Source organism: Gracilinanus agilis, chromosome 1 (genome assembly GCF_016433145.1).
Source record: "Gracilinanus agilis isolate LMUSP501 chromosome 1, AgileGrace, whole genome shotgun sequence".
Lineage (NCBI taxonomy): Eukaryota > Metazoa > Chordata > Mammalia > Didelphimorphia > Didelphidae > Gracilinanus > Gracilinanus agilis.
This window is the reverse complement of record NC_058130.1, coordinates 93,144,290-93,169,688: the sequence shown is the minus strand read 5'-3', so window position 1 is coordinate 93,169,688 and position 25,399 is coordinate 93,144,290. Positions and strand designations below refer to the sequence as shown.

Here is a 25,399-nt window from a genome sequence, read left to right as displayed (position 1 = left end):
GCTCAAGTGTAGTTTGGATCAGATAGTATTTGTGGCCTGTAAGCACAGCTTTTGAGAACCAAAGGTTCGAGCAGGACCTATCAGAGGAAGATAGAGGTCTCAAAGTCCTTCCATCTCAATTCTCTTTTTTTATTTCCACTACTTCAGTCACCTATAGGAGTGGTTCCACCTTAGACCTAACCCATCCTCTAAAACTTCACCTAAAGTGGAGCCCATTTGGGGTTTTCTTGGCAAAGTGGTTTGCCATTTCTGAAATCCCTCTTTCTAATTACTTTCTCCTCTCCTCCTTCTTCCAGTGCCTCAGTTCCCCCAAATCTCTTAGACTTCACCTTGACCTCCAATGCCTTAATCCTCCTAGTTCTCCTAGTACCTCAGCTCCACTTTATTCTCTTCCCAGTTTGGACCCTATAATTAGCTACTAAGAAATTCTTGGATTCCTCGTCTATTTATGCCTCCACTACATACATCTTGCTAATCCACAACCTGGGTCATCTGTTCAACCTCACCACTCCTGAAATGCTAAACAATGCAACATCAACCAGGTTCTCCCATGTTGCATGGCAATCTTTATTGATCTTTGGTTGCCTGCCACACTCTCCACAGGTACGATTCTAACCTTCCTCTCTCCTCAAACCTCCAACTTGTCTTCAAATGCCTTCTCTGTCAGATGACCTAATCTGCTTATGCCAAGATTGAGACATCATGTGCTCCCAGATTCTCACCTCCTTCACACCTCTAGACTTACCCATATCCTCACCCATTCAGGAGATACTTCTTGCCAAAATTAATAAACCCCTCACAATCTAACCCTATTTTCCCACCTTTATTGATCATTACTCTCCCCACTTCCCATATTCTGAGATCCAAGTAAATTGACCTTCCTTCTGCTCTTTACTCAGGAAAGCTATAGATTCCCTTATTTCGATATATATATATATATAGCACCATTTTTCCCACATGAATCTTTTCCCAATTCCAATTCAGTGCCTTCCATCCCAGACTATCTTATATTTAGCTGTTTTATAGATATTTGTATTTTTTAACTTTTTGTTTATGCTTTATATGTTGTTATTTTCTGCCCCCAAAAAGGCTTTCCCTTAGGCCTCCTTTCCCTGACATAAACTTCATCCACTCCCAGAGGTTCAATTATCAGTACTAAAAAGATGACTCAAACTGTATATAAACAGCTTTACACTTCCCCCAGATATCCTGCATTTGCATCTGCCAAATATCTCTGATTGCCCAACAGATTTCAAACAAAGGCTAAAATTTTAAACTTTTCATGAATCTACATCCTCTTCTCCCAAATGCCATAGTACTAGTAGTATTTCTATCCTTCCAGGCACAGTTTTTTTGTTTTTTTTTTTTTTAATTTTAAACCCTTAACTTCTGTGTATTGACTTATAGGTGGAAGAGTGGTAAGGGTAGGCAATGGGGGTCAAGTGACTTGCCCAGGGTCACACAGCTCGGAAGTGTCTGAGGCCGGATTTGAACCTAGGACCTCCAGTCTCTAGGCCTGGCTCTCAATCCACTGAGCTACCCAGCTGCCCCCTCCAGGCACAGTTTTGAAACCTGTCATTTTTGAGTCATCCTTCCCTTATTACCCAACCTATGGCCAAGCACTGTCAACACTTCCACAATCACTCTCTCTTCTCTGATACTATCACTCTTCTGTTTTAGGAAGTAGTGATCCTTCCCTCACCTAGATTACTGCAATAGCTTCCTAACTGGTCTTCTTGTCTCTAATCTCTTCACTCTCCACTCCATCTTTTCGTAAAGCTCCCCATAATCTTCCTAATATGCAGGTCACTATCTTTATCAAAAACATTCCATGTCTCCTTGTAATCTCTAATATAAAATGCAAACAGTCTAGCAAAGGTTTTCTACAATCTGGCTCCAATCAACTTTCCAGCCTTATATTTCAGTATTCCCCCTTCATGTAATATTCTATTCTGGACAAATTCCCTGAACCTGACATACTATTTCCAACAGGCATCCTCTCACACTGATACACCTGAAGCTTGGAATGCAACCTTTTATCATCTAAGCCATCCAGAATTCTTCCCCTTCTTCAAGGTTAGCTCAAGAACTAGCTACTCTCAGAAAGCCTTCTCTATATCTCTTCCCATACTGTTACCCCAGTGGCTGTATCCCATAAAAAATTCTCCTGAAGCCACCATCACCAGCTACCTTAGAAGATACTTGGTATATGTCATGTGTCTCTAATAATATTCCTAGAACTACCTGAGGTCAGGGACATTTTTTTTTTTTATACTTTGAATCCCCACAGCTAAGCACAGCATCTTGATGATAGGCATTTAAAGGTTAGCTGAACGTTCTCCAGGAGGCCTTTTTTGGTCCCTAATTCTAATCCCCACCATACACACTGCTAATACCTTCTCTAAGGCTGCCTTCTATTCACTCTGTATGCATCTTATAAACACCCATATATGTACAACAAACATGTCTTCTCCCTGATGAGAATGAAAGTTCCTCGAGGTCAGAGATGATTTTTGCTTTTTCCTTGTATCCCACTTGTACATAGCACAGTGGCATATAGTAGGCACTTAATAAAAATGTAGCACTGATTAACTGAATGACAAGGGATATAGCACATCAAAAAACAAAGCCTAGGCTTCAATTAAATTACTTTTATTTAGACATGATCCAAAACAGTACTGCTCACCCAGGAAGCCGGGTGGCTGTTACCACACAGACGTGTTTGGAGGGAGTCTTCCTGAGTAGAGGGAGCACCCTCCAGAGACCTGGATCCCACAGCTCCCACCCTTGACTGGGTGTGGCCCCTAAAATCTCAGCCAGAACATGCCACTGCGGATACGGTTGTAGTCAGGGAGTTGTTCGATGGGACCTGAGGGAACAGAGCCGTTAGTCAGCCTAAGGCACTGTCTGCAGAGACCCACTAAAGGGCTTGTCACAGTTCTGCACCCCTCCCTCCCCACCCAGCAGAGGACACCTGGCCTCAGGGATCGTCAACAGGCCTTGGAAGGAGTGAATGAGGCGGGCGAGCTGCCTGAAACGTGAGCCAAGAGGGAAGGGAATGTTCAGCTTAGGGAGGCAATAAGCCTGTTCCTTCAAGCTCCAGGCTGGCACCACCCTGCTGTCCCCCATCCCTAAGCATGACCTAATTCTCCACCCCTCTAAGACTCATAGTTCAATGTCCCTACCTGAGCCTTTTCCCCTCCACACAATGCATCAACCTCAGTTCAGTGAGAAAGATCAAAGTTACTCCTTTAAAAAGAACTATGAGAGAAGGAAATTCACCACCTGATCAGTGGGAGAGGGAAGGGAGCTGCTGGGGCAGGTTTACTAATGGAACTCCCTTTGACTGACAAGCAAACATGTCAGAGCAGCATTGGGGAGCTGCTCTGAATAGGGAGTGGCCAGGGCAATAGGGAGGGCAGGGGTCCCTCCCTCCTTTACTTGAGGGCTCTATTTCCTCTACCCAAGATATAGAACCTCCCACAGGGAGGTGGATTTTAGCCCCACAATGAGATGGTTTTTAGTCCCACAAAAATTTCCAGCATGATTGCCTTTCTCCCTGTTTCAATCCGGAGAGGTAGAAATGTGCCTCAGTCTAAATGATGGAGAAAAGAAGGGAAGTCATTAATCTGACTTTGAAAACCTGGCAGAAATTCAAAGGAGAAAAAATGCTAAGACAAATACCAGGCTCCTCCTCTTTGTAAACCCACACCCAAGGGAAGGAAAGAAACCTACTCAACAAAAAAATGCTAGTCCCAGCCCTAGTCAACTGCCTGCCTTACCTGAGTAGAGATGATAGCCTATGAACTACTCACCCACTGCAGCCACTGCAGGGCACTGGTCATATAGGTATTTGGAGCAGACTTCTCGAATAACACTAGCATCAATGTCCTAGGAAAAGCAAATGTCAGATGGGCAGGAAGTCAGCTCTCTGAGACACATAAGACAGGGGTTCACCCACACAAAAACAAGGTTTCAAAATCAACAACACATTTGACCCTGAAATTTTCTTTGTTAGTTTCTTTGCCAAGGCAGTTTCTTCTCTTCATGCTAAATACCTTTGGGAAATAGAGCAGAGAATGCTTTAAAAGTGCCTAATTAGACTAATTGCTACTAAAAAAATTCCTGGTAAGTATACTCTTAAGCAAGTAGAATTCAGTATGTCCGGATGAAGAAAACAGCAGAGATTACTTCAAACATGTTTCAACTCAGAGATGGCAGACTAGAAGTTAATCTAATTGATGAATTGTGCTATCTAGCCTACTTACCATATGTTCTCCAGTCTCTTAGCCCCACACAAATGACTGCTCCCATCGGCTCTCTGGGCCATTCCCTTTTTTTTTTTTTAAAACCCCTGTACTTCGGTGTATTGTCTCATAGGTGGAAGATTGGTAAGGGTGGGCAATGGGGGTCAAGTGACTTGCCCAGGGTCACACAGCTGGGAAGTGGCTGAGGCCAGGTTTGAACCTAGGACCTCCTGTCTCTAGGCCTGACTCTCACTCCACTGAGCTACTCAGCTGCCCCTGGGCCATTCCCTTTTAATGGCCTCTTCATGCTATCAATTACTCAGGTAAAGGGCCAAGAAGGAAGAACTCGTCCATCCATCTCCTCCCTGGTCTCCCAAGCACCCAGGTGAGCTGCCATTAGACCCTTCTGAAACCCCAAGGAAACCTTGATTATGTGATAGAGAGGTTACTAAAATGGCTTCCTCTTATAATCAAAACTCTCAGTCCAAACAGCATGGGCAGACTGATAAACAAGGGAAAGTGGGGAGCATACTGCTCTGCTGAATTTCTGAAGGTAGAATTATTCCCAAAATTATCTATGGAACTCCAGTTCCAACCAAAAAGAAAAAAAAAAAAAGAAATTCAGCAGCTATGGGTCCCAGCAAATCTGGCTTACAGTGCCAGAAATGACTAAAGCCCAATGAACCACAGGAACAAAACATTTCTCTATCCTAGGAAAGGTGCCCACAAGGTTCCAACTGGAACTTGCCCAACTGATCACCTCAAGAGTAGAAATAATCTCAGCTAGGGGAATTGGAATACCAAGCAGGAAGAAAGAACTGCTAATTCCTTCAACTTAAGAGCAAAGCATAGGCAGTCAGTAAATTGGGCCAATTTCTGAGGAAAGTCTAATTTAAGTGTTTTCTGGGCTTAGGTTCACAGGGTTCACTGCACAAAACCCACAGCCATTTGAAGATTGGCCAAGATAGCATACCTCAAGCAGCCTGCAGTTCTTGGCAATAGGTCTTGTGCCCAAAGAGAAAACCATGTGAAACTAAGAATGCAAACTCCAAATCTACACAGGCCCTGGAGTGCCTACACGTGCCTAATCTATGCCCATGAATGTGATGGTGCCAGTTCCACCTCTACTCTCATCCTTTTAGAGGCAAAGAGCCAACTACTCAAAGCCATACAGATAAACAGAAGAAATATAGAAGAAATGTCCTCCCCTCCTCAAGGCAAATATGTGATATTAAAAAGAAATATGGTCTCCAAAGTAGTCCACAGTCCACCCACCCCAGCCTTTATGTACCGAAATCCGGTTCTCCCACTCAGACAAAGAGATGCGGCGGCCATAAGTCAGAAGGCTACGTCCAATGTCTTCACACACAGGGGTGGTACCTGCAGAAAGATTTGTCCAAATTTAAGACTCAAGACAAGTGTCGTTGTGAGAGTTCTTTCCATCCATCCAGGTTCGAAATCAAACACCTTTATGAGGTAAAGAAGCACAAGGAACTTCATAGCTAGAAAATTAAATTTTACAAAAATCAGGAAGTACTCCCCTGAAAGAATTTAATATTTCAAAGACCTATTCCAAGAGTACAAATGGAAGAGATTTGTACTTAAATTTAATAAATTAAAATTGGAGAACAAGGGGTATCATCTGAATGTTTATAGCATACAGGAACATACAGCCTACTGCATCAAAGCATTGTCCCAGGATTTTCCCAAAGGAAGAGAAGAGATCTCTCCTCTATGTGCCAACTAAAGACAAAAAGGAAAGGCATAATCTGCTTTTCTTTCTTTTTTTTAATTTAAAACCCTTAACTTCCATCTTAGAATCAATATTGTATATTGGTTCCAAGGCAGAAGAGAGGTAAGGGCTAGGCAATGGGGGTCAAGTGACTTGCCCAGGTTCACACAGCTAGGAAGTGTCTGAGGTTAGATTTGAACCCAGGACTTCCCTTCTCTAGGTCTGACTCTCAATCCACTGAGCCACCCAGCTGCCCCCTTAATCTGCTTTTCCTTAAATGAGGCTAGCTCAATTTTCTACGGGTTTGTTCAAATCACACAATTCAAGAAAAGTTCTAGCTCAAAAGCTGTAACTTGTGGCCACTACAGAACACATGGCCTTTGGTGAGAGCAGTATGGTATATAGTAGAGCACTGGATTTGGAATCAAACGGTGTACATTTGAATCCTGAGTCTGCCACTGCACTACCTGTATGACTCAGTCAGGTCACTTAACATTTTGGGCCTCAGCTCCCTCATCTGCAAAATGAGGTAGTTCAATGATGACCTCTACAAGCCTTCCTAGCTCTAAGTATAGGATCTTATAAGACATTTGTTCACTCTGACCACACACACAGGGTTATATATCATTATACTGATAAAATTTCCTTTTTTATAGCTACTAGGACAGAATGAAACTTCTCCCTGACTTAATAATACTTCAGTACTCCAAAGTTTATAAAGTACTTTCCTTACATTAACCCCATTTAAATAGGCAAGTACTATGATTCCTGCTTCATACATAAGAAAACAAGACTCAGAAAGGCTAAATGATTTGCCACCAATTACCACATATTTAGTGCCAGAGCTCAAGCTCAGCTCTCTAGACTCCAGCACTCTTTTTGTTATACCACATTTGGTAGATGGTTCATAAAATCCTGTGTCCCAAAAATCACCACAACAGTGATAGTCAAACTTCTAAGCAATGGACAGAATGCTGCACACAGGAGTCAGAGGACAAATTAAAAACCAGAATGACCTCAAGGAAGTCACTTAAACCTCTCTGCATTTCTGATTTGTCGTGGATAAAATTAAGGGGTTGTACTAAATGACTGCTAAAGTTCTTTGATTCCTAATTCATGATGGATAACACTTAGCTAAGATGGGCCTTAGGAAACAGACATAGTCCATTGCCAGAGGTTGTATCCTACTGGTATGGCCTTTAAGGTCCCAGAGTCACCTCCACATCATAATGAAGCACCAGGGGACTTTGGTGAAGGCTTCTTAAAACATACATGGACAAGAGAAAGAATCTGCTAAGGGAAAATCAGGATGTAAAGCCAGAAAGGCTGAAACATTAGAAAGACCTTGAAAGAATGTCATTTCCATAGCGTCTCTCATCCCTGCCTCTGAGATCACCAAAATTCATATGCAGCATGGAGCCCCAGCCTTCTAGCAGACATACCATCCAGATGAGACACCAAAGCATTTCTCAGGATGTTTTTGCCCCTTATCACGTCGCTTTCAGTGGCACTGGTACACAAACGCATCCTAGACAGGAAAGTTTGGGTCATTCATTAGTCATATTAAACTATACACAGAAGGTATGATTCTAATTAACCATATGATTAACAACATTTTGAAGTTCTAGATGAAAGGACCTTTATTTCTGGCCTTAGACAGTGTATTATAGTGGAAAGAGTGCTGGTTTTGAAGCAAGAGCACCTAAGTTCAAAACTCCACCCTTGCTTCCTGTGTGACTTTGGGCAAGTCATTTATACACTCTGGGCCTCAGTTTCCTCACGTGTAAAATGGGGGGCAGATAGGGTGAAAGGGAAGGATCCAGTGACTTTTAAAAATTTGTCACATGCAAAACTTAACACTGAGGCAATGACAAGCTTGCAGCCAGAAACCTGTAGACCAGTGATTCCCAAAGTGTGCGCTACCACCCCTTGGTGGGTGCTGCAGCAATCCAGGGAAGCGGTGATGGCCACAGGTGCATTTATCTTTCCTATTAATTGCTATTAAATTTTTTTTTTTTAATTTATTTCCAGGGGGCTAAGTAATATTTTTTCTGGAAAGGGGGCGGTAGGCCAAAAAAGTTTGGGAACCACTGCTGTAGACATACAGCCTATTCTGGAGGCATTTCCATCCAACAGTCCAAGGCCCACAAGGAAATGCCAAAAAGTAGTCTTTTCTTAGAAGTCACTCACCACTGGCCCTGAAGGAAGAAGACCATGTCATCGATGTTCATTCGATCAGTGACAAAGTGGATGCCAAACAGACCTGTTTCTGAGTAGCAGATGTTGAAGGTCTGGAAACTCTGGCAGACCTTGTTCGCCGCAGAAACAGATGCCAATGGACTCGACTGGTGCTATAACAAGTTAGATGGAATATCACCTTAACATCAGCCCCTTTCTTTGACAAGAAACCACACAGTCCAAACCCCTAACCCAGGAGAGCAGAAACACCACCCTGATAAGCTAGAGCTCTGAGACAACCAGAGCTCACCACACCCTGCCTCCTTCCCAGGCCCAGCAGCTATAGAGAGGGCAATCATAGACTTTCCTGGTCCCTCTGGTCTCCCTAACCTTCAAAAGAAAGAATACAGAAGAGCCATTTCCAGTCACTGAAATCTTATAAAAGGTCTCACCAAGAATATCCAAGTCAGCATAAATCAATAGGAACTTGCCATGGACTTTCCCCATCTCATCTCTCTTCCCAAGGCAGAAACTGTTTACACATGTGCATATTCTGCACAGCCCCTTAGATCCTGCCTTCCTGGGGAAGCTTTTTTTTTTTTTTTTAAATTTTGAATATTTTCCTCTAGTTACATATTTCATGTTCCCTGGGGAAGCTTTTTTGCTAGTTTTCCCATCCTCTGTGGCCCTTCCCATACCACCTGCCTTTCTTAGGGCTTCATACTCCAAGCATCATTGTGGTCCTTCTTAGGAAGAAACTTTATCTTTTTATATGCTATATTCTAAACAATATCCCCAAACATATCAATTTTTGGTCAAATTCAACATATGCTCCATTTTGTATGAAAAGATTCAAAGGAAAAAGAATCCAAGTAAATAAAGAACAATAATTTCCATTTTATACAGGATCTGCTCAGGAGCTTGCTACTTTGCCTCTTTCTTCATTCCTCACCACTCACAAAATACACACACACACACACACACACACACACACACACACACACACACAGACTACAGAAGGAAAACCCCATACATAGGCCCTTTGTTGTGCCTCCCTACCTTCCCTAAGTCCCTTGTGGTACTTGCTCCCTTGAGAGCCACTGCTAAACACCAAGACTTTATAAGTACCATTCCCTCACACACAGTAGAAGAGAAGTCAAGACCCTTACCACACCTCCTCCATAAGTACAGTCATAGTGACCAATAATCGAGTTGGCTACCAAGAGAGCAACATTATCAGGGTTGGCCCAGCCTGGACCCTCAACTGCAATGGCCACATGAGCTAGAGGCAAAGCATCATCACGGTGACGGATCTGAAACAAGAAGAGGGGGTTAAAAGAAGCTCACAAAGAGATAGTAGTGCCCAACATCTCCAAAAAAACACAATCGAAAGGAATTATTTGAGTGTTCCTTAAGACAGCTAGGCACACAGATTTATATATTCATCCCATAAGCACTATCCCCTCTGCCAAGCCTTATTAGGGAAATATGGAAGAGAAGCCTAAGGCCCTCCTTCCAAGCAATTCATGATCAAGGTGGGCGATAGAAGATGCAGGAGGAAGGGATGCCTTCTGGGAAATCAATCTAGACCAGGGATTAGAAGACAGATTGGAGAAAAGAGGAGGAAATGAGTTTAGGGGGAAAAAAATTACATCCTTTTTCACCCATCTTTAACTGAAATTTAGGATTTCCTTCAATTATAGATGCTCAGAACAAACATTATTCCAAGAAATGTCCACAAGTTTCATCAGACTGCCAGAGGGGTTCCATGAACAAAAAAGGTTAAGAACCTGGGTTTAGAAGGAAGAATATCTCATCAAACTGGTCAGAAGATGGATCTTTGGTTGCAGTCTTGCTCAAGGTCACTATGGCTGTTCACAAACATGATCGCCAGTGGCAAAGGGCAGAGTAATGATGGCTTTGTGCTCCTAACAACAAAGTCTGTCTCTGATAAATTTGAGCCTTTCAACTTTCCTACCTAATCCACTATTTCTCAGTCAGAATCTGTTTATAGAGGTCTAAGTAGTGAACCTCTAAGAGCCACCTTATTTTCTCTGCCTCTGGGACACAGGAGTTTAACAATAGGTGTCCCCTCTCCCAAATCCCATATTACCAATTGGCATAAAGGCTTTGGCCAAATTTGGACCTAAGCTTATCAAAAGTGGTTTGGGCAAACATAAATTGGGGGACATATTTCTGTAATACTTCAAAAAAATCCATGATGTCCTCAAGTGTGAATATTTATTTCCCCAAGAAAGGTCACAATCCCTCTATGCTTCCTCCATGAATGGCTTCATAAATTATTTTAGTCAAAACAATTCATGCCTTGGTGGCCAACCTTACGGTGATAACCCTTTAACCATAATTAGGCAGACTAGTCTTTGGCCAATATAAGAATACAGCCTGTGGCAAGGCCAATACACAATTCAATTAAGTGTTTATTACATTCAAGGCAGCTATGTAGTATAGTGATTAGAGTACCAGGCCTGGAATCAGAAGATTAATCTTCCCAAGTTTAAATCTGGCCTCATACACTAGCTGTGTGCATCTCGGTATGTCACTTAACCCTGTTTGCCTCCATTTCTTCATTTGTAAAATGACCTGGAAAGCAAATGGCAAACCATTCCAGTATCTTTGCCAAGAAAATCCCAAATGGAATCATCAAGAATCAGTTGTGTCTGAAATAACTGAATAACAATAACAAAAACATTCAAGGTACAGGCTGGGGACACAAAGATAAGAAACAATAATCAGGCATGGTAGGATCTCCTAGACCCTTCAAGAAGATAGGGTCAGGGGGGCAGCTGGGTAGCTCAGTGGAGTGAGAGTCAGGCCTAGAGACGGGAGGTCCTAGGTTCTAACCCGGCCTCAGCCACTTCCCAGCTGTGTGACCCTGGGCAAGTCACTTGACCCCCATTGCCCACCTTTACCAATCTTCCACCTATGAGACAATGCACCAAAATTAAGGGTTAAAAAAAAAAAAAGAAAGAAAAAAAAAGAAAAAAGAAAATAGGGTCAGCTCAACATACTATGAGGCAACAAAACAAAACTCCAGTGGCAGAGAATAGATTAAATAAATATAAAATGTATAAAATAATGAATCAACTATCCCAACATCCTTTTCTCTAAGCCTAGGAGGCACCCGTTAAAAAAAGCATACCTCACTGCCGGTGAAGCGGCAAGATGAAGGGAGAGGCACAGCATCCTCAGCATATGATGTGGGAACATTGCTGAAATGCTTCGCAGCAAGGTCCACTAGCTGCTTGTGCTTCACATCTGGTCAGGGAAAGCAAAAGAGGTAGCATGATGTCCTCAATGCCATGATTCTTCAATGACCTTTGCTACCTGAGCTCAAGGCTTAACCCCAAGGGAGACAGCTCAGTGACAGTCACAGAATAATGGATGTAGAGTAAATATGGAAAGGCAATGTCTGGAAAAGCACAAACCAGTCAGTTAGGGAGGGGATACCTTATGGCACTAAAGCTGACAGAAGATCAACACTTGAGAAAATATCAGGCCTGGACCAATTCTGATACCACAGAACTTGGACAAAGTCCCTCAAGCACAAGCAAACCTCAGCACAAACACAGCTGGGTGGCAACTTCATTTACAGTCAAAAAACCATTTCCAACCTATAGTCTTGAGCCTTCTTGCAAAACCCCTCAGCTAAACAAACTGAGTGCTATTCTGTAGATAAGCCAATGGTACAAACCAAGGGATTACAAGGAGGAAATAAAGGAACAAGCCTCAAAAAATGGTCACAGGCCATGAGGTAACTAGGATCAGAAGTGGCAAAGAGTATGATGAGAAGAAGGGAAGGGGTTCTGAAGAAAGAAGGGGTGAGAAAAATGTAGGGGTGAAATGGCAGAAATAAAGGGGTACAGGGTGATGAATGCTCCCATTGCCCTTCCCTTCCTATCACCCTGCTCTGCACCAGAGCCCTCATCAGTTTCCAGATGGAACTGCTGCATCACCCTAGGTAGTGCCAAAGACATTTGTACATCCACACACACCCTTCTCTTGGCCTTCACATTCTATCTGGCCCAGCTCCTGGTAAAAGAAGGAGGCACATTCCACACTTACCTCCTGCAGCAGCCAGCACCATTCGAGGGGCCTTGTAGTAAGTCTCAATAAATTCAGTCAAGTCTTGCCTGGACAATTTCCTGAAGAGGACAGTGACAAGTTCAACACAGAAAATCCCAGAAACTTAAATCTGGAGCTGGAAGGGATTTCACAGGTTATCTAATCCAACTCCATCATTTTACAGAAGAGAAACTAAGGCCCAGGGAGGTTCAATAAATTGTCCAAAGTCACACCAGTAATTAAGTAGCAGAAGTGAGATTTGAACCCCGGTCTTCTGACTCCAAAGTCAATACTTTTAGATTAACATCTGGGAAAGTTTGGGTAGACAGTATACTAAAGTATTAGGAAGAGTACTAGAGTAGAATTCAAAAGAATTCTGGGTCAGTCCTGGCTTTAATAATTTCTGGTCAAGGGCCACACCACCTCTAGGAACCTCTATTCCCTTTATAAAATAAGTACACAACATACTTCAGAGGGTTGTTGTGAGGAAAACACAACTTTAAAGCCCAATATAAATGTAAGGATGGTGATAAGTACACTATTACTATCATTATCAACTTGACCCAAGGCTCCCTAGAAAAGGGAAAGAATGGCATCCATTCTGTAGACTGAGGCTCTATGTTCTAGGCCCAATGCCTTCAGAGGGCTCCAGAAGAAGAAAGGGGGCTCAGCATAAGCCCAGCACACCTCTCCCTCCTACCTATCTCCTCCTCCTAGCCCTTCCCCAGCCAGGTCACCTGGGTCCAAGAGCTCCGGGCAGCAAGTACCCAGTCACTAGTTCTACAAGAGAGTTGATTACAAGATAAAAGTCAACACAATGGAATTCATCAAATCTTTTACATGTCAGAGTAGTTCCAGAAACAAAATATGTCTGGGCTGAAGAGGACCTTGGAAGCATAGAGAAGGAAGAGTCTTTGAAGGCCACTTAGTCCAAACCTTACATGTTACAGGTAAAATGACAGTCTGCAGAAGGGAAGTCACTTCCCTTTTGGAGGTTGCACACTTATTCTAAGATTGATGCCACTGTGTGATACATGCTTGGACTCCTCTGGGAACTGCCTTCTGAAATCATACATCATTTTGCAACCAAACCAATATCTCCCAGCCTTATTCACCAGACATGACTCAGGATGACTTTGGTTGTTTCCAAAAATCAAAACCATCCTCAAATGCCCAATATTTGCTTCTGTTGAGGATGATCAAAAAAAGATGCCAGACATTGAGAAAGGAGCTCCAGTGGCCTTGAACCATATTTCTGTCTAATCACAGCAGTTAGAATGAGTGTACTCCTCCTAGAGGATGCCTTTGAAAGGCAAGATTCATTTAGATGTTTAAGTTTCCAAGGCTTCATTATATTTAGTATTTATGCCTGGATAAGGTTCCATGTCTCCCTACAATGTCCCACATCATCAATAAAGCACAGAGCTTCACACATAGCTGGTGTTCCAGGAATACTGACTGCCCCTTTGCAGTGAATTCTCACCTGGCATTCTCACTGGGCCCTTCAACAGCTTGGGCAAGAGGAGTGCCTTGGTAAGCAGTGGCATGGAGATAGTCAAATACCACATCCCGCAAGGAGTTGTCACTCTCCTGCATCTCCTGAAGAATCACATTTCTCTCCTTCTCAATCTGAGAGTCCTCCAAACTGCAGTTCTGCACAATGTCACCCAAGATTTCAACAGCTGTAAGACACACATTATGTAGATTAGGAGAAAATCATAGAGATCTTGCCAACTTAATATTAGGTTATGGGCAAATGAGCTAGTGGTCTGGGACGGGAGAACCTTTTGATAATCAATATATTCCCCTCCTCCAGAGACAACTATGCCCATTATTCTTGGCCAGAACAAGATGTCACAGTAAGAATATTTCTTTTTTCTTTGAAAGTGAAATAAATGATGTCTATAAAAATTCACCTCCTTTCCTCAATAATTTAGTTATAACATACTGATCAAACAGTAATATTGGTAGAGACTCCTGAGGACAGTCAGGTAATTCAACCAAAAATGGGCATGTGGCCCTTACAACAACCCACCAATGTACTAAGGAAATAATCTGAAGAGAGTCAGGGGCTGAGCAGGGATTCTTAGGAAAGACCACAATTTGTAATTGAGGACAGGCAAAAGGCTGGGGAAGGTCACGATGGAGTCATGACAATAATTAGGGCAAAAAGACTAAAGGTTGGTTTAGAATTAGAAACCTTAATACTACTCAGTTGTAATTTACAGATAATTTCTAAATATTCCAAATTCATGTATCAATGGCAAATAACATTATTCTTTTCTAATAAATAAATATCCTTACTATGAAACTTTCTTTGTGGTTTAGGTCTAGAAGAGAAATAACCCAGAATATAGAAGTTAAAAGTGATACCTAGTCCAACCTTCTCATTTTACAGACAAGAAAACAAGTCTATGGAGAAGTCATTTATCTAAAAGTTCACAGAGCTAGTAAATAGCATGGCTATCATTAGAATTCAAATCCTCTGACCCCTGCTCCTTCTACTATGCCACACTGCAAGGATAAACTAGATAGAGCAGTGATGACAAGCCTATGGCATGTGTGCCAAAGATGGCACGAAGAACCCTCTCTGTGGGCATGCACATTACCCCCACCCGCCAGAGTTCGTTACTAAAAAGGCAGAGGAACTCAGGTGGAGCTGCTCCCTTCCCCCCTCCACCATGTCTGACATTTTTTTCACATCACCAGTCCCTCTGCCCAGCAACCTCATGGGAGAACACAGGTGATAAAGAAGGTGGCTCAAAGGTGGCTGGAGAGCTGGAGAGAAGCAGAACACTTGGGCCACTCCTCTCCCCCTCTCTACATTTGCTGAGGACATTCCTCACTTCACCAGCCCCTCCACCCAGCTTTCTCCTTCCCCTGTGTGGGATAAGGTGGGGGCAGGGTGCACCTGGCACTCAGTGGGGGATGGGGGGTGGGCACCCACAGCATTCAGTCAGGGGTGGAGACAGGGCTGGCACTCTTTCTCTAAAAGATTCACCATCACTGAACTAGGGAGGTAAATTACCACTTAATTAAACTATAAACACACAGCCTATTTTGTATTGTGTATGCGCCTTATCCCTCTCCTAAACTGTGCAAAGCCTTTGGTCAAGTAAAATAGACTTTGTATTTCTTCTAGTTCCAAGGACAATGTTCTGGTCATAGCAATTCCTTTCAATTTAAGCAGGAACTTAATAAATATCTGATTAATTAGATTAATTTTGCAAGGCAGAGGAAGGGGAGAAAATGCTGTGGACAATCAAGGTCATTATAGGTTATCAATAGAATAGACAAATCCTTCGGGTGACTGAATCTTCATTCAGATGTTAGCCTCTGGACTAATAAGGGAAGATTAGCCAGAGATCAGAGTGCTTTACCACAGCCATGACACACTTTTAGGAGTGAGAAAGTATTGCAGAGGTCAGCTACCAATTCAAATCTGAAACATAAATCTCTGCCCCTGCCCCTCAACTTCCCAGACAAGTGGTCCTACAGCTTTGGTTTGAATAACCACACTAAATGAGAATTCAACACCTTTTTAGACAGCTCACTTTCCTTTTTAGAAAGCTGACTGTTAGGCAAGACATCTACTTCCTGAAAGGCCTCTGCCAAAGCTATAGGGGTAGAATTCAATCCCTGAAAAACATGGGCAGACTAAACAATTAATTCAACAAGATATTTGCAAATGAGATTATGCTGCATTTCAAACTCACAGCCTCAGCCATGGATTTCATTCAATACTTCACTGCTCACTATGGAGTTATACAGCTTAATAAAATCACAGATTACAAATTCAGAAATGGAATGCTTCTTAGTATAACCAAGTCCCAAAGAGGCCACAGATGAGTTGGTCTCACTCAAAGGAAAACAAACCATATCTAATTCCTCCCATCCCAAAGCACAGGGAACACAGAAGACTGCCTACCTTTAGGAAGGTCCTTAGACAGTGCTTTGATATAATATGCAGTATGTTCCCGAGTGGTGTAAGCATTTAGATGGGCACCCATCTTCTCTATTTCTTCTTCCAATGCTCTCCCAGGACGATTCTTTGTACCCTATAAATAAATCAACAGGGATGAAGAAAAGTCAAAGCATTTTAAATTGTACCACTTCGACAGCTAGAAAAGAGCAACACAACCTTGTAAGCTAGCAAGCCGACAAACTCTCAGACCTGAGGAGTCCTCAGGCAGCTTCATAGGACCTTAACACTAACCAACAAACACCCTGGCTATTATATATCCTTGTCCATAGCTAAGAGATTACTCCAGAATAGAATTATTCCAGCTTTTCTGTGTGTTTCACCAAGCAAAATGCAACATCCAATGACAAAATGTCTCATCTTCATGTACTTTCAGATTGGCATCATACTCTTACTTTTAAAGTGATAGAAACTTAACTTTTATATGTTTGGATTCAATTTTTCCCTTTGATGGGGGTTGGGAAAGGTAACTAGATGGGAAAAGTTAGGTAGCCAAAGATTAGATATAAATTTAAGTGAACTATCAAAGTTCATCATGTAAATTAGGAGGATACCTTATGACTTGAAGTGAACCTTGAAAGATACTGGGGCAGCAGCTATATGGCTCAATGGTTAGAGCCAGGCCTAGAAATAGAAGGTCCTGGGTTCAAATCTGGTCTTTGATTATTTCCTAGCTATGTGACCCTGGGCAAGTCACTTAACCCTTACTGCTCTTCCACCTTGAAACTGATACTCAGTATGGATTCTAAGACAGATGGTAAGGTTTTTGTTTTTTTTTAAATAAAATTTTAAATTTAAGTAAAAAAAAAAAAAGATATACTGGCCCGGTCCAAGTGGGATATAGGCTCCTATGTCAGAATTCCAAAACATTTAAGGGCAAGAGCATCCTAAGTTTTCTTTGGGGTCATGAGAGATCATTCTTTAGTCTTCCATTTAATTTTTAAAAAATTTTAAATTTTACACTTAAAAACCACAAAATAATTATAAACTAGCATTTTCTTATACTTAGAACATAAAATATTATATATGAAAGTGTCTCCATTTCATGCTATTTACTTATTAAAAACAAAAGTATAAAAAAAAAATTTCACCTGTTACTTTAAAAACTGTCCTGCTTATCTATACTTCCTTCTAAACTTCCTTCAGTTCTTCTCTGTGCACTCTATTTTATGAAGCCTCATCTTCTCTCTTAGTATAGAGCAGCAAAGGCTAGGGTTACATGACTTGCACAAAGCTAGGAAGTATCTGAAGCCAGATTTGAAGCCAGATGCTCCCAACTTCAGGCCTAGTCCTCTATCCACTGTGCTATCTAGCTGCTATGTGAAATTAACATAAAGCTGTACCCCTCTTTCCTTTATAAAAAGAAAATTATGAACATTAAATTCAGTCCCAGGTCTCAACCCCACCCTTTGACTAGGCATGCATGCATACTATGGGAGGACACGCTTCTCTATGTATTTTTTTTAAAAAGCCCTTCTTATCTTTGGCATCACCATTATTATTCTCCTCTCACCTTTCCCCTCTCCCCATTAAAAACAGAGAAAACAAAACCTCTGTAATAAAAAAGCATAGTCAAGCCATGTCCAATCTCTACACTTCAAACCTATCAGCTGTGTCTGGAGCTAGGTTACATGTTGCATCATTGGTCCTCTGGAGACATGGTTGGTCATTGCTTTTATCAAAGTTTTTAAGTCTTCAAAGTGGATTTTCATTACAATTTTCATTACAATTACTATTATTTTATAAACTGGAGTAATCCTGATTCCGTTCCCTTCACTCTGATTCACTTCATACAAGTCTTTCCAGGTTTTTCTGAAATCATCTTTTATCATTTCTTACAGCAAAGTAACATTTCAGTATTTTCATATAACAACTACTTTTTCAGTCATTCCCCAAAAGATGAGTATTCTCTTAAATTATTTTCTTTTCTTTTCCCTTTTTTAATCACCCCTTTAAAACAAGGAAATGTTTTCCTTATAACTATTCCCTTCATGTTATTGTCCTGTTAACTTCCTCTTCCTAGTCTCACTTTTTTCCCTGTCAAGTTTGATGTATTTCTCCAACAAAATGTTTGTGTCTGCAAACACCCATATGTGCTCAATCCTCCTTTGTTCTGATCAGATGAGAATACGGTTCATTTAGTACCATTCCTCTTACCTTTCCTACATCTTGGTAGACTCTTCTCATGTATATCAAAATTATGAGAATCAGCAAGTTCTTGCCTACTCCTTTATACACCAGCATATTCTTCCTTTTACCCTCTCTTCTCTTTCCCCTCTTTAAATGGTCAGAATGGAACCAATCTATTCCTAGGGTTCTATTTTTTTTTTTTTTAATTCCCTCAATACCCATTCAAAGAAAGGAAAAATCTTTCCCTTCTCGCATTAGAATGATAGCACTCCATCACATATCTTCCAACTATTTAAATAAATTCTCCTTTCTGGGTCTCTCTTGACTTTTGGATATTATATTTCAAAGTTCTTTCTTCAGAAATGTTTGTAAAAACCCATTATTCCATTAAAAATCCACTCCCCCCTTACAGGATTATACTCAGTTTCGCAGCATAGTATATTCCTAGTTCTACTACTGCATCTTTTGCCTTGTAGAACATTGTATTCCAACTGCTACTCTATTTTTCTTAAAAAATAAAAAAAATTTTAAAAAACCCTTGCCCCCTATTTTAGAATCAATATTAAGGGCTAGGCAGTTAGGGTTGAGTGACTTGCCAAGGGTCACCACAGCTAGGAAGTATCTGAGATTTGAATCCAGGGCCTCCCATCTCTAGGCCTGGCTCTATATTCACTGAGGCACCACCACCTGCCAGGTCTTATATAATTCTGACTCTGGTTTCTTGGTGCCTGAACTGTTTCTTTCTGGATGCTATATATACTTTTTCTTTGACATGGGAGCTCTGGATTTTGGCTCTAACATTCTTGAGACTTCTTTCAGGATTTGGTTCAGGAAGTAATAACATGGTTTTCAGGAATTCCAGTGATTATTAAATATATTAATTTAGAATTAAGAATGAATCTAATTTAATTATGTTAACAATAAAATTGCCTTTTCAGTCTAAATAGTTTATCTAATCTAATCAAATCCATCTAATTGATCTAATTAAGATCTTCTCACTGGATTTTTAAACTCCTTATGTGGTCTAGTGCAGTATTTAGGTTTTTACTAGCCTCGGTATTAGGAAGCTGATTTTGTCTATCTCAGTTCAAGCGATCAACTTGCCCAAAAGTAAGTTGCACTTTACCTGTTTACTTGTTTAACCCTCTTTTCTTGATCTCCAGAAAAAAATCCAGGAATAGGCTTTGATCTTTCTCTCAAATTAATAATACTGCAACTTTTTTCTTACTTATTAATTTGAGATCCCCACTGTTATTTAACAAACTGGATAAACTTTTTCCAATAGTACTTTTATGTCTCTCTATTGTAAACTATTCAATCTCCTGAATTACTAAATATATAATTTATATATAACAATCAATTAAGCACAAAGACATAAGTGGTTCTGAGAAATGTCAAATTAATCACCTAAAACTCTCTATAACTACACTGGACTTCACCTGTGATTCAACAGTCCTATACCATTTAGTTTGTCTCAAGATCACAAGTAAAAGTCTGGCTCTCTCTCTTCAGCTTTTCTCTATCCATGGCAGAAAAGCTTCTCTCAATCATGTCTCTAGATGATCTTCTCCAAGGCCAAAAGTCAAAAACACTCAGTTTTTCTGACTTCAAAGGAAGTAGCAACAAGACATCTTCCAGATGATTTCCAAATATCAGCACAAAAATCTCATCTCTTTTGTTCATAAAAATACAGTAATACTATCTATGGCACAGACTCTTAACCTGGGGTCCATGAACTTGTTTTCAAATATTTTATAACTTTTCAAAATGCAATTGGTTTTACTTTGTAATCATACGTATTTTATTTTATGCATTTAAAAACATTCTGAGGAGTCCACAAGCTGTACTAGATTGCCAAAGAGCCAAGTGAAATAAGTGTTTAAATATGTATTCTCTTTTCTCTTGTAAAGGAATCACAGACCATCCACTCTTATGGTGTAGTAAACAAGAGTATAAGGGAAAGAAGAAGAATATGCCAGATTTGGGCATATAGTTTAGTAGCAGTAGCAGAAAGGGGGAAATGAAATCATATTTGATGTAGTAGATCTATAAACCCAGGAAGACAAAGAGGCTCAGAGGAGTTGGTAGCTTAAGCTGAGATTCAGTGATTGATCAGCAATGGTCACAAGTAGTAAAAGCCTAATATCTAAACTTTCCTGAATCACTTCCAAAGCTGAGCTGGAACACTAGAGATGGTAAGCTACATCTTGCAAGCTATCTCCTCCCCAGTAGAATTTCAAAGTCTACCACTAGAACCACCCTGGACTTTAGCAGACCAGCTTATCTTGCTCAAACCCTGTGATAGTCCTTCATCAGTGGATCTTTAATAAAGTGACATTATGTCACGTGAAGAGAGACCCTCTAAACAGCAGAATCAAGCATAAATTCATATCCTAAAAGCTACAAAATTTAAAGGTCTCTGGGGTCTATAGTTTTTGAGAATAGTGACCTAACCCATTCATACCTTGAATGCCAAGTGCTCCACAAAGTAGGCAGCTCCATTGTTGGCTTCATGTTCATAACGACTGCCAACATCTATCCACACTCCCACCTGGAGGAGAAATAATAAAGAAAAACATCAGGTGCTTCATCTGGTCTGTGAAGTTATACATAGATCTGTTCACATCCCTGCTTTGCTCAAAACTCTATAGTGAGTAAAGTTTAAATGCCTTTGTCAGGCATGTAAGGCCCTCCCCAAAAGTGGTATTCCCCCAACTCTTCAGTCATTTCTCTTACTTTGTCCCCACACATACTATTCACTCAGTTCATACTATATTTTGTACCTTCCATTCTTCTTGTGCCTTCCAGCATCATGCCTTTGCTTACATTGCTCCCAATGCCTCTCTCCCCTTAACCTATTAGGATTTCCACCCTTCTTTAAAACTTAACTTAAATCTAACCTCTTCCATCATGATTCCTTAGTAATGTCCCTTACCCACTCAGATCTCACATAACCTTTATTTGCACCTTAGGAGGACCGGCTAAGATAATTTATTTGTCATCTATTATAGGATTCAGGGTCTTAGGAGGGTCTGATGACCTATTAAGTATTTATGATCCTATATGTCACACCCACCTAGACTTTGAATTCTGAGAATAGGTGCTTTACCTTGGTCAAATCATTAATTTACCCTAAATGTTTGTTGAATGTGGTTAAGCCATATCAGAAACTATATTTTGCCTGCATGGATCCCTAGGCAGGTTCACTTTTCATATTTAAACAGCTGAAGAAATTACCTATATGTAAGGGACTTTTTTGTGGTAATCTATCCAAAGCTCACCCCAAAAGATGATTAAGATATTTGCCTAAAATAAAGGATAAATTGCAGCTGCACCTAGGTATAAGTCACCTAGCATAAAATCTTACACAAAATATGATCCTAAAATATTTTCTGATGGATAAAGGGAAACAAAGTCATTACTTTGCAGGTTGTATAATTTTTCTCTCTTCAATGTCTCTCAGGCAGATCACCTGATTTTACATTAACAACTTACTAAGAACCATAGGATTATATTGGTACCTCCATTTTACAGATGAGAAAATTCAGGCACAGAAAAGTTAGGTGACTTACCCAAGACTTGAGTCTGTAGCAGAGAGAGGACTAGGACTCAGACTGTAGCCAATAGTGTACTCCTCTTATCATTCTATCCCTTTTGTCCTACTGGACAACACTAGGTTAGGCACTGCCCACTAGTGGTAGAGTATATTGGTCCTACAAATGCCTACTCATAAGCCAACTAGCTGACCCATTTCTAGAGTAGGGACTTACAGAATTTCCTCCAAAACAGTGAGAGGTAATGACTTAACTTTCTTAGAAACCATTCAAACTTACTGTACAGGTGGGATGTCTGGAGTAGTCCTCAGAAGCCACCCGGAGTCCACTGTCCAATGTAGTGACCTGAGTTGTTGGAATGTTCTGGAGAGTCTGAACAAAGGCAGTTGCACTACGAGAAGTGGGCAGCTTTAACAGGGAAGGCTAAAGAAATAACATTTTTATTAGAACAATTCTAAATCTAGCCATATTGACCTCAGTCTTTCTGAAGCCAACAAATACAACCCCTGACCAATTTACTCAACCCTCCTGATATGACTTGATGAGCATATTCTCCTATCCCTCCCATAGTAAATGGCTTGATGAAATGACTTGATGAGCATATTCTCCTATCCCTCCCATAGTAAATCTGACTTTGTGAAGCCAGAGCCCGCTTCCTTTAATTGCCTCTCCCCTAAGCACAAAGATTTGCACAAAAATCCGTTTACTTGAATGCCACTCTTGTTGCTCAGCAAGCCAATACAATCTCTAAGTCCATTCAGGACACTCTTGGCTTGTACGAAAGTTCAAAGAAAAAAAAGAAAAGTGGACACATAATAATTTTCACAAAAACAATTCAAAAAGTCAAAACATGGAGACCAATTATAGACAATTCTCAATTTACTCTGGTGATATAGAACAGAGAAACTGCAGATCAAAACCTAGAGACAATTCAAAGTAACTCATTATTGCCCAAACTTTAGCTTTCTCTTTTCCTAATCTAATTTTAAAAGAGCTACCAACAAGTAGTAAAACTAAGTGGCTCAAGTAACCATTCTCAGAAAGATAGTATTATGTATTATTCTAAAACTCAGCAATTCAAACTAGCCACAAGTCCATTGGAAAAGGAAGTTTCGGACTGCACCAGTCACTCTCTGATTCAGTTATAAATTTCAAAAAATCACAGCATTTGAGAGTGGGAAAATGCCTCAGAGGCTGTCTACTCCAACCCATGCCCAACAAGAATCCCAGTTATAACACATCCAACAATTATCTAGTCTGTTTAAAGACCTCCATTGAGGGCTAAATACATCACATAAAGTAGCAGCCCATTGTCATTTAAGTTTTTCCTGATATCAGCCCTAAATATACCTCTTTGCAGCACTTCTACATTGTTCCTAGTTCTGTCCACCCGAGGCAAAAAGAACAATTTTATGCTCCCTCTTCTACAAGACACCATTTCAAGTACTTAGAGATACCTATCATATGGGGGAAAGGGTATGTCTCCACCTAAATGCTCTGAGCCTTCTCCAAGCAAAATATGTCTAATTCCTTCAATTGATCTTCATGTCATGGACTTAAAGCTCTTTACTCCTTGGGTCATAGTGACCAAATCCAATTGGAGGATGTGGGTGTGGGTGTGTACTTGGGTCTCCCTTTTCCTAGAGGTCATGTTCCTCAATGCAAACCAAGATCACATTATGAGTTTTTTCGGCTAAAATATTCTACTGTTGACACACATTGATCTTGTAGTCTACTAAAAACCCCAATCTTTTTCAGACCAACTGTTGTTTCACCATATCACTTTTCCTACTGAACTCCATCATGTTAATTTAGCCTGTTAAAATTTGGGGAGGATTCTGACTCTTATCTAGTTTATTAGCAATCCATTCCTGTGTTTCATTTGAAATTCTGATGAGCGTGTCATGTATAATTTTATCTAAATCACTATAAAAATATTAAAAAGCAAAGGGCCACCAAATTCAGTGAGTACTCTCTATCCCCCATTGCACTGATTTCCAAAGCATAGTATGGGGCCTGAAATGTCAACCCTATTGGCTGGATTTTTTTGTGAAGTGTTCAGAATCACTTCAGATTAGAGATTACCTAGTCTAAATCTCTTAATCAGAGATGAGAAAACAGGCCCAGAAAGGGTCCAAGTAGAGATAACATATTTAGTAAGAGGCAAAGAACCAAGGGTTCTCAATTCCTGATTCAAGGATCTTTCTATTATATTTCTTATGTTGCAGGTAGTGTTTCAAACTTCTGTTTCTAGCTGGAATTAATAAGTATATTTTGCTAATCCTCAAGACTGTATCAAGCAAAGAAACATCACATAACCATTACAAAGGGATGTAAAGCCTGGGTTTAAACGTGAAGGAGAACGGGCTAGGTGAGTCAGGTAGCCCCAAGGGTCTCTAATCCCTCGAATTAGGGCAAAATAAATCTAAAATATCAGCGCCAGTGATGATCATGGAAGAGAAGAGAAGTATTTCTCACCCAGAATGGCCAACCTCACTGAAAACCAATGCTCATTGGTGGACGGAATGTCTGAGGCAACGTCAAAGGATAAGAGCATCTCCCATTTCTACCATGTTTGAAGGTTTCCAAGGTAGGGCTGCGTTATCATCATTGTCGAGATTCGAACCCAGGCCTACTCCGGGCTCCCAAAGGAGGTCTCATGCTCTTTCCGTTACATCACACTATTAACTTCCATTTGAGGGTCATCATTCCTCATGTTTCTATGGGTGCTTTCGGGTATGCGGAAGCACCTTTATCCAGGTGCTTAGGTAGGTAAGCTGTGTCACGTTTAGCTTCCCCTGCCCCAATCCGGAAGACGTTGATATTGAGGAAAGAAGGGCGACAGCTCGCCCCAAGGTCAGGGCGGGCTCCAGACTCCGTCCGATGTTCCAACCCCCCACAGCCCCTTCTTTTAGCTGATAAATCTTTCCCGAACCTAGGCTGGGGTATTCTTGTCCCGGGAACCACGGGCTTTCTGGGGTTCCAGCCTCCGCCCCTCTATGCCCAGGATCACCTAGACTATTCAAGCCCTGGGAGGTCCTTGTGCCCCGAGCCATGCCAAACGCGAGCCCCACGAGCTACCCCAGACCTCAGCTCGCGGCCCACCCGACCGTGACCCTGTGACCTTCCCGCGGCCCCGGTTCCGAAAGGACTCCCGGCCCGCGGCACCCCCTCTTCAAGATAGTTCCACTTCTCCCCTCCCACACTGGGGCGCCTGGCTTGATCGGAGAGGGGCGAGGCCTCACCGAGCCACGGGCGCGGAGCAGGGCTCGAGATGCGGCACCGCCGACCCGGCAGACAGAGGAGGCCGCCATCTTCTTCCCTTCCTTCCCTCAGACTGGGCGGAGCATTCGCTAAAAGGCTCGCGAGATGGACTTCGGCTGAGAAGGCGCATGCGCTTTCTCTCTCCTCTCCCTGATTTCCCCACGCTGTGCCCCCCTCCCCCCCGCCGTGTCCCACCACCACTACCCACCTCTTTCTTTCCCCCCTTTTT

The 25,399-nt window shown here is 41.4% G+C and overlaps 1 protein-coding gene across 1 annotated transcript; it reads right to left on the bottom strand.

The window, feature by feature from the left end:
- Window positions 1-2,636: 2,636 nt before the first annotated feature.
- LOC123251381 (cytochrome b-c1 complex subunit 1, mitochondrial) lies at window positions 2,637-25,233 on the bottom strand. The gene is made up of 13 exons (XM_044680669.1): window positions 25,152-25,233; window positions 22,186-22,329; window positions 20,817-20,903; window positions 16,169-16,298; window positions 13,724-13,922; window positions 12,241-12,320; window positions 11,318-11,433; window positions 9,327-9,470; window positions 8,170-8,330; window positions 7,422-7,507; window positions 5,539-5,627; window positions 3,816-3,891; window positions 2,637-2,869 (listed from the first exon to the last, which is right to left on the bottom strand). Exons 1-13 carry the CDS (start codon window positions 25,218-25,220, stop codon window positions 2,805-2,807), a joined length of 1,446 nt encoding a protein of 481 aa, XP_044536604.1. The 5' UTR covers window positions 25,221-25,233; the 3' UTR covers window positions 2,637-2,804.
- Window positions 25,234-25,399: the final 166 nt, after the last annotated feature.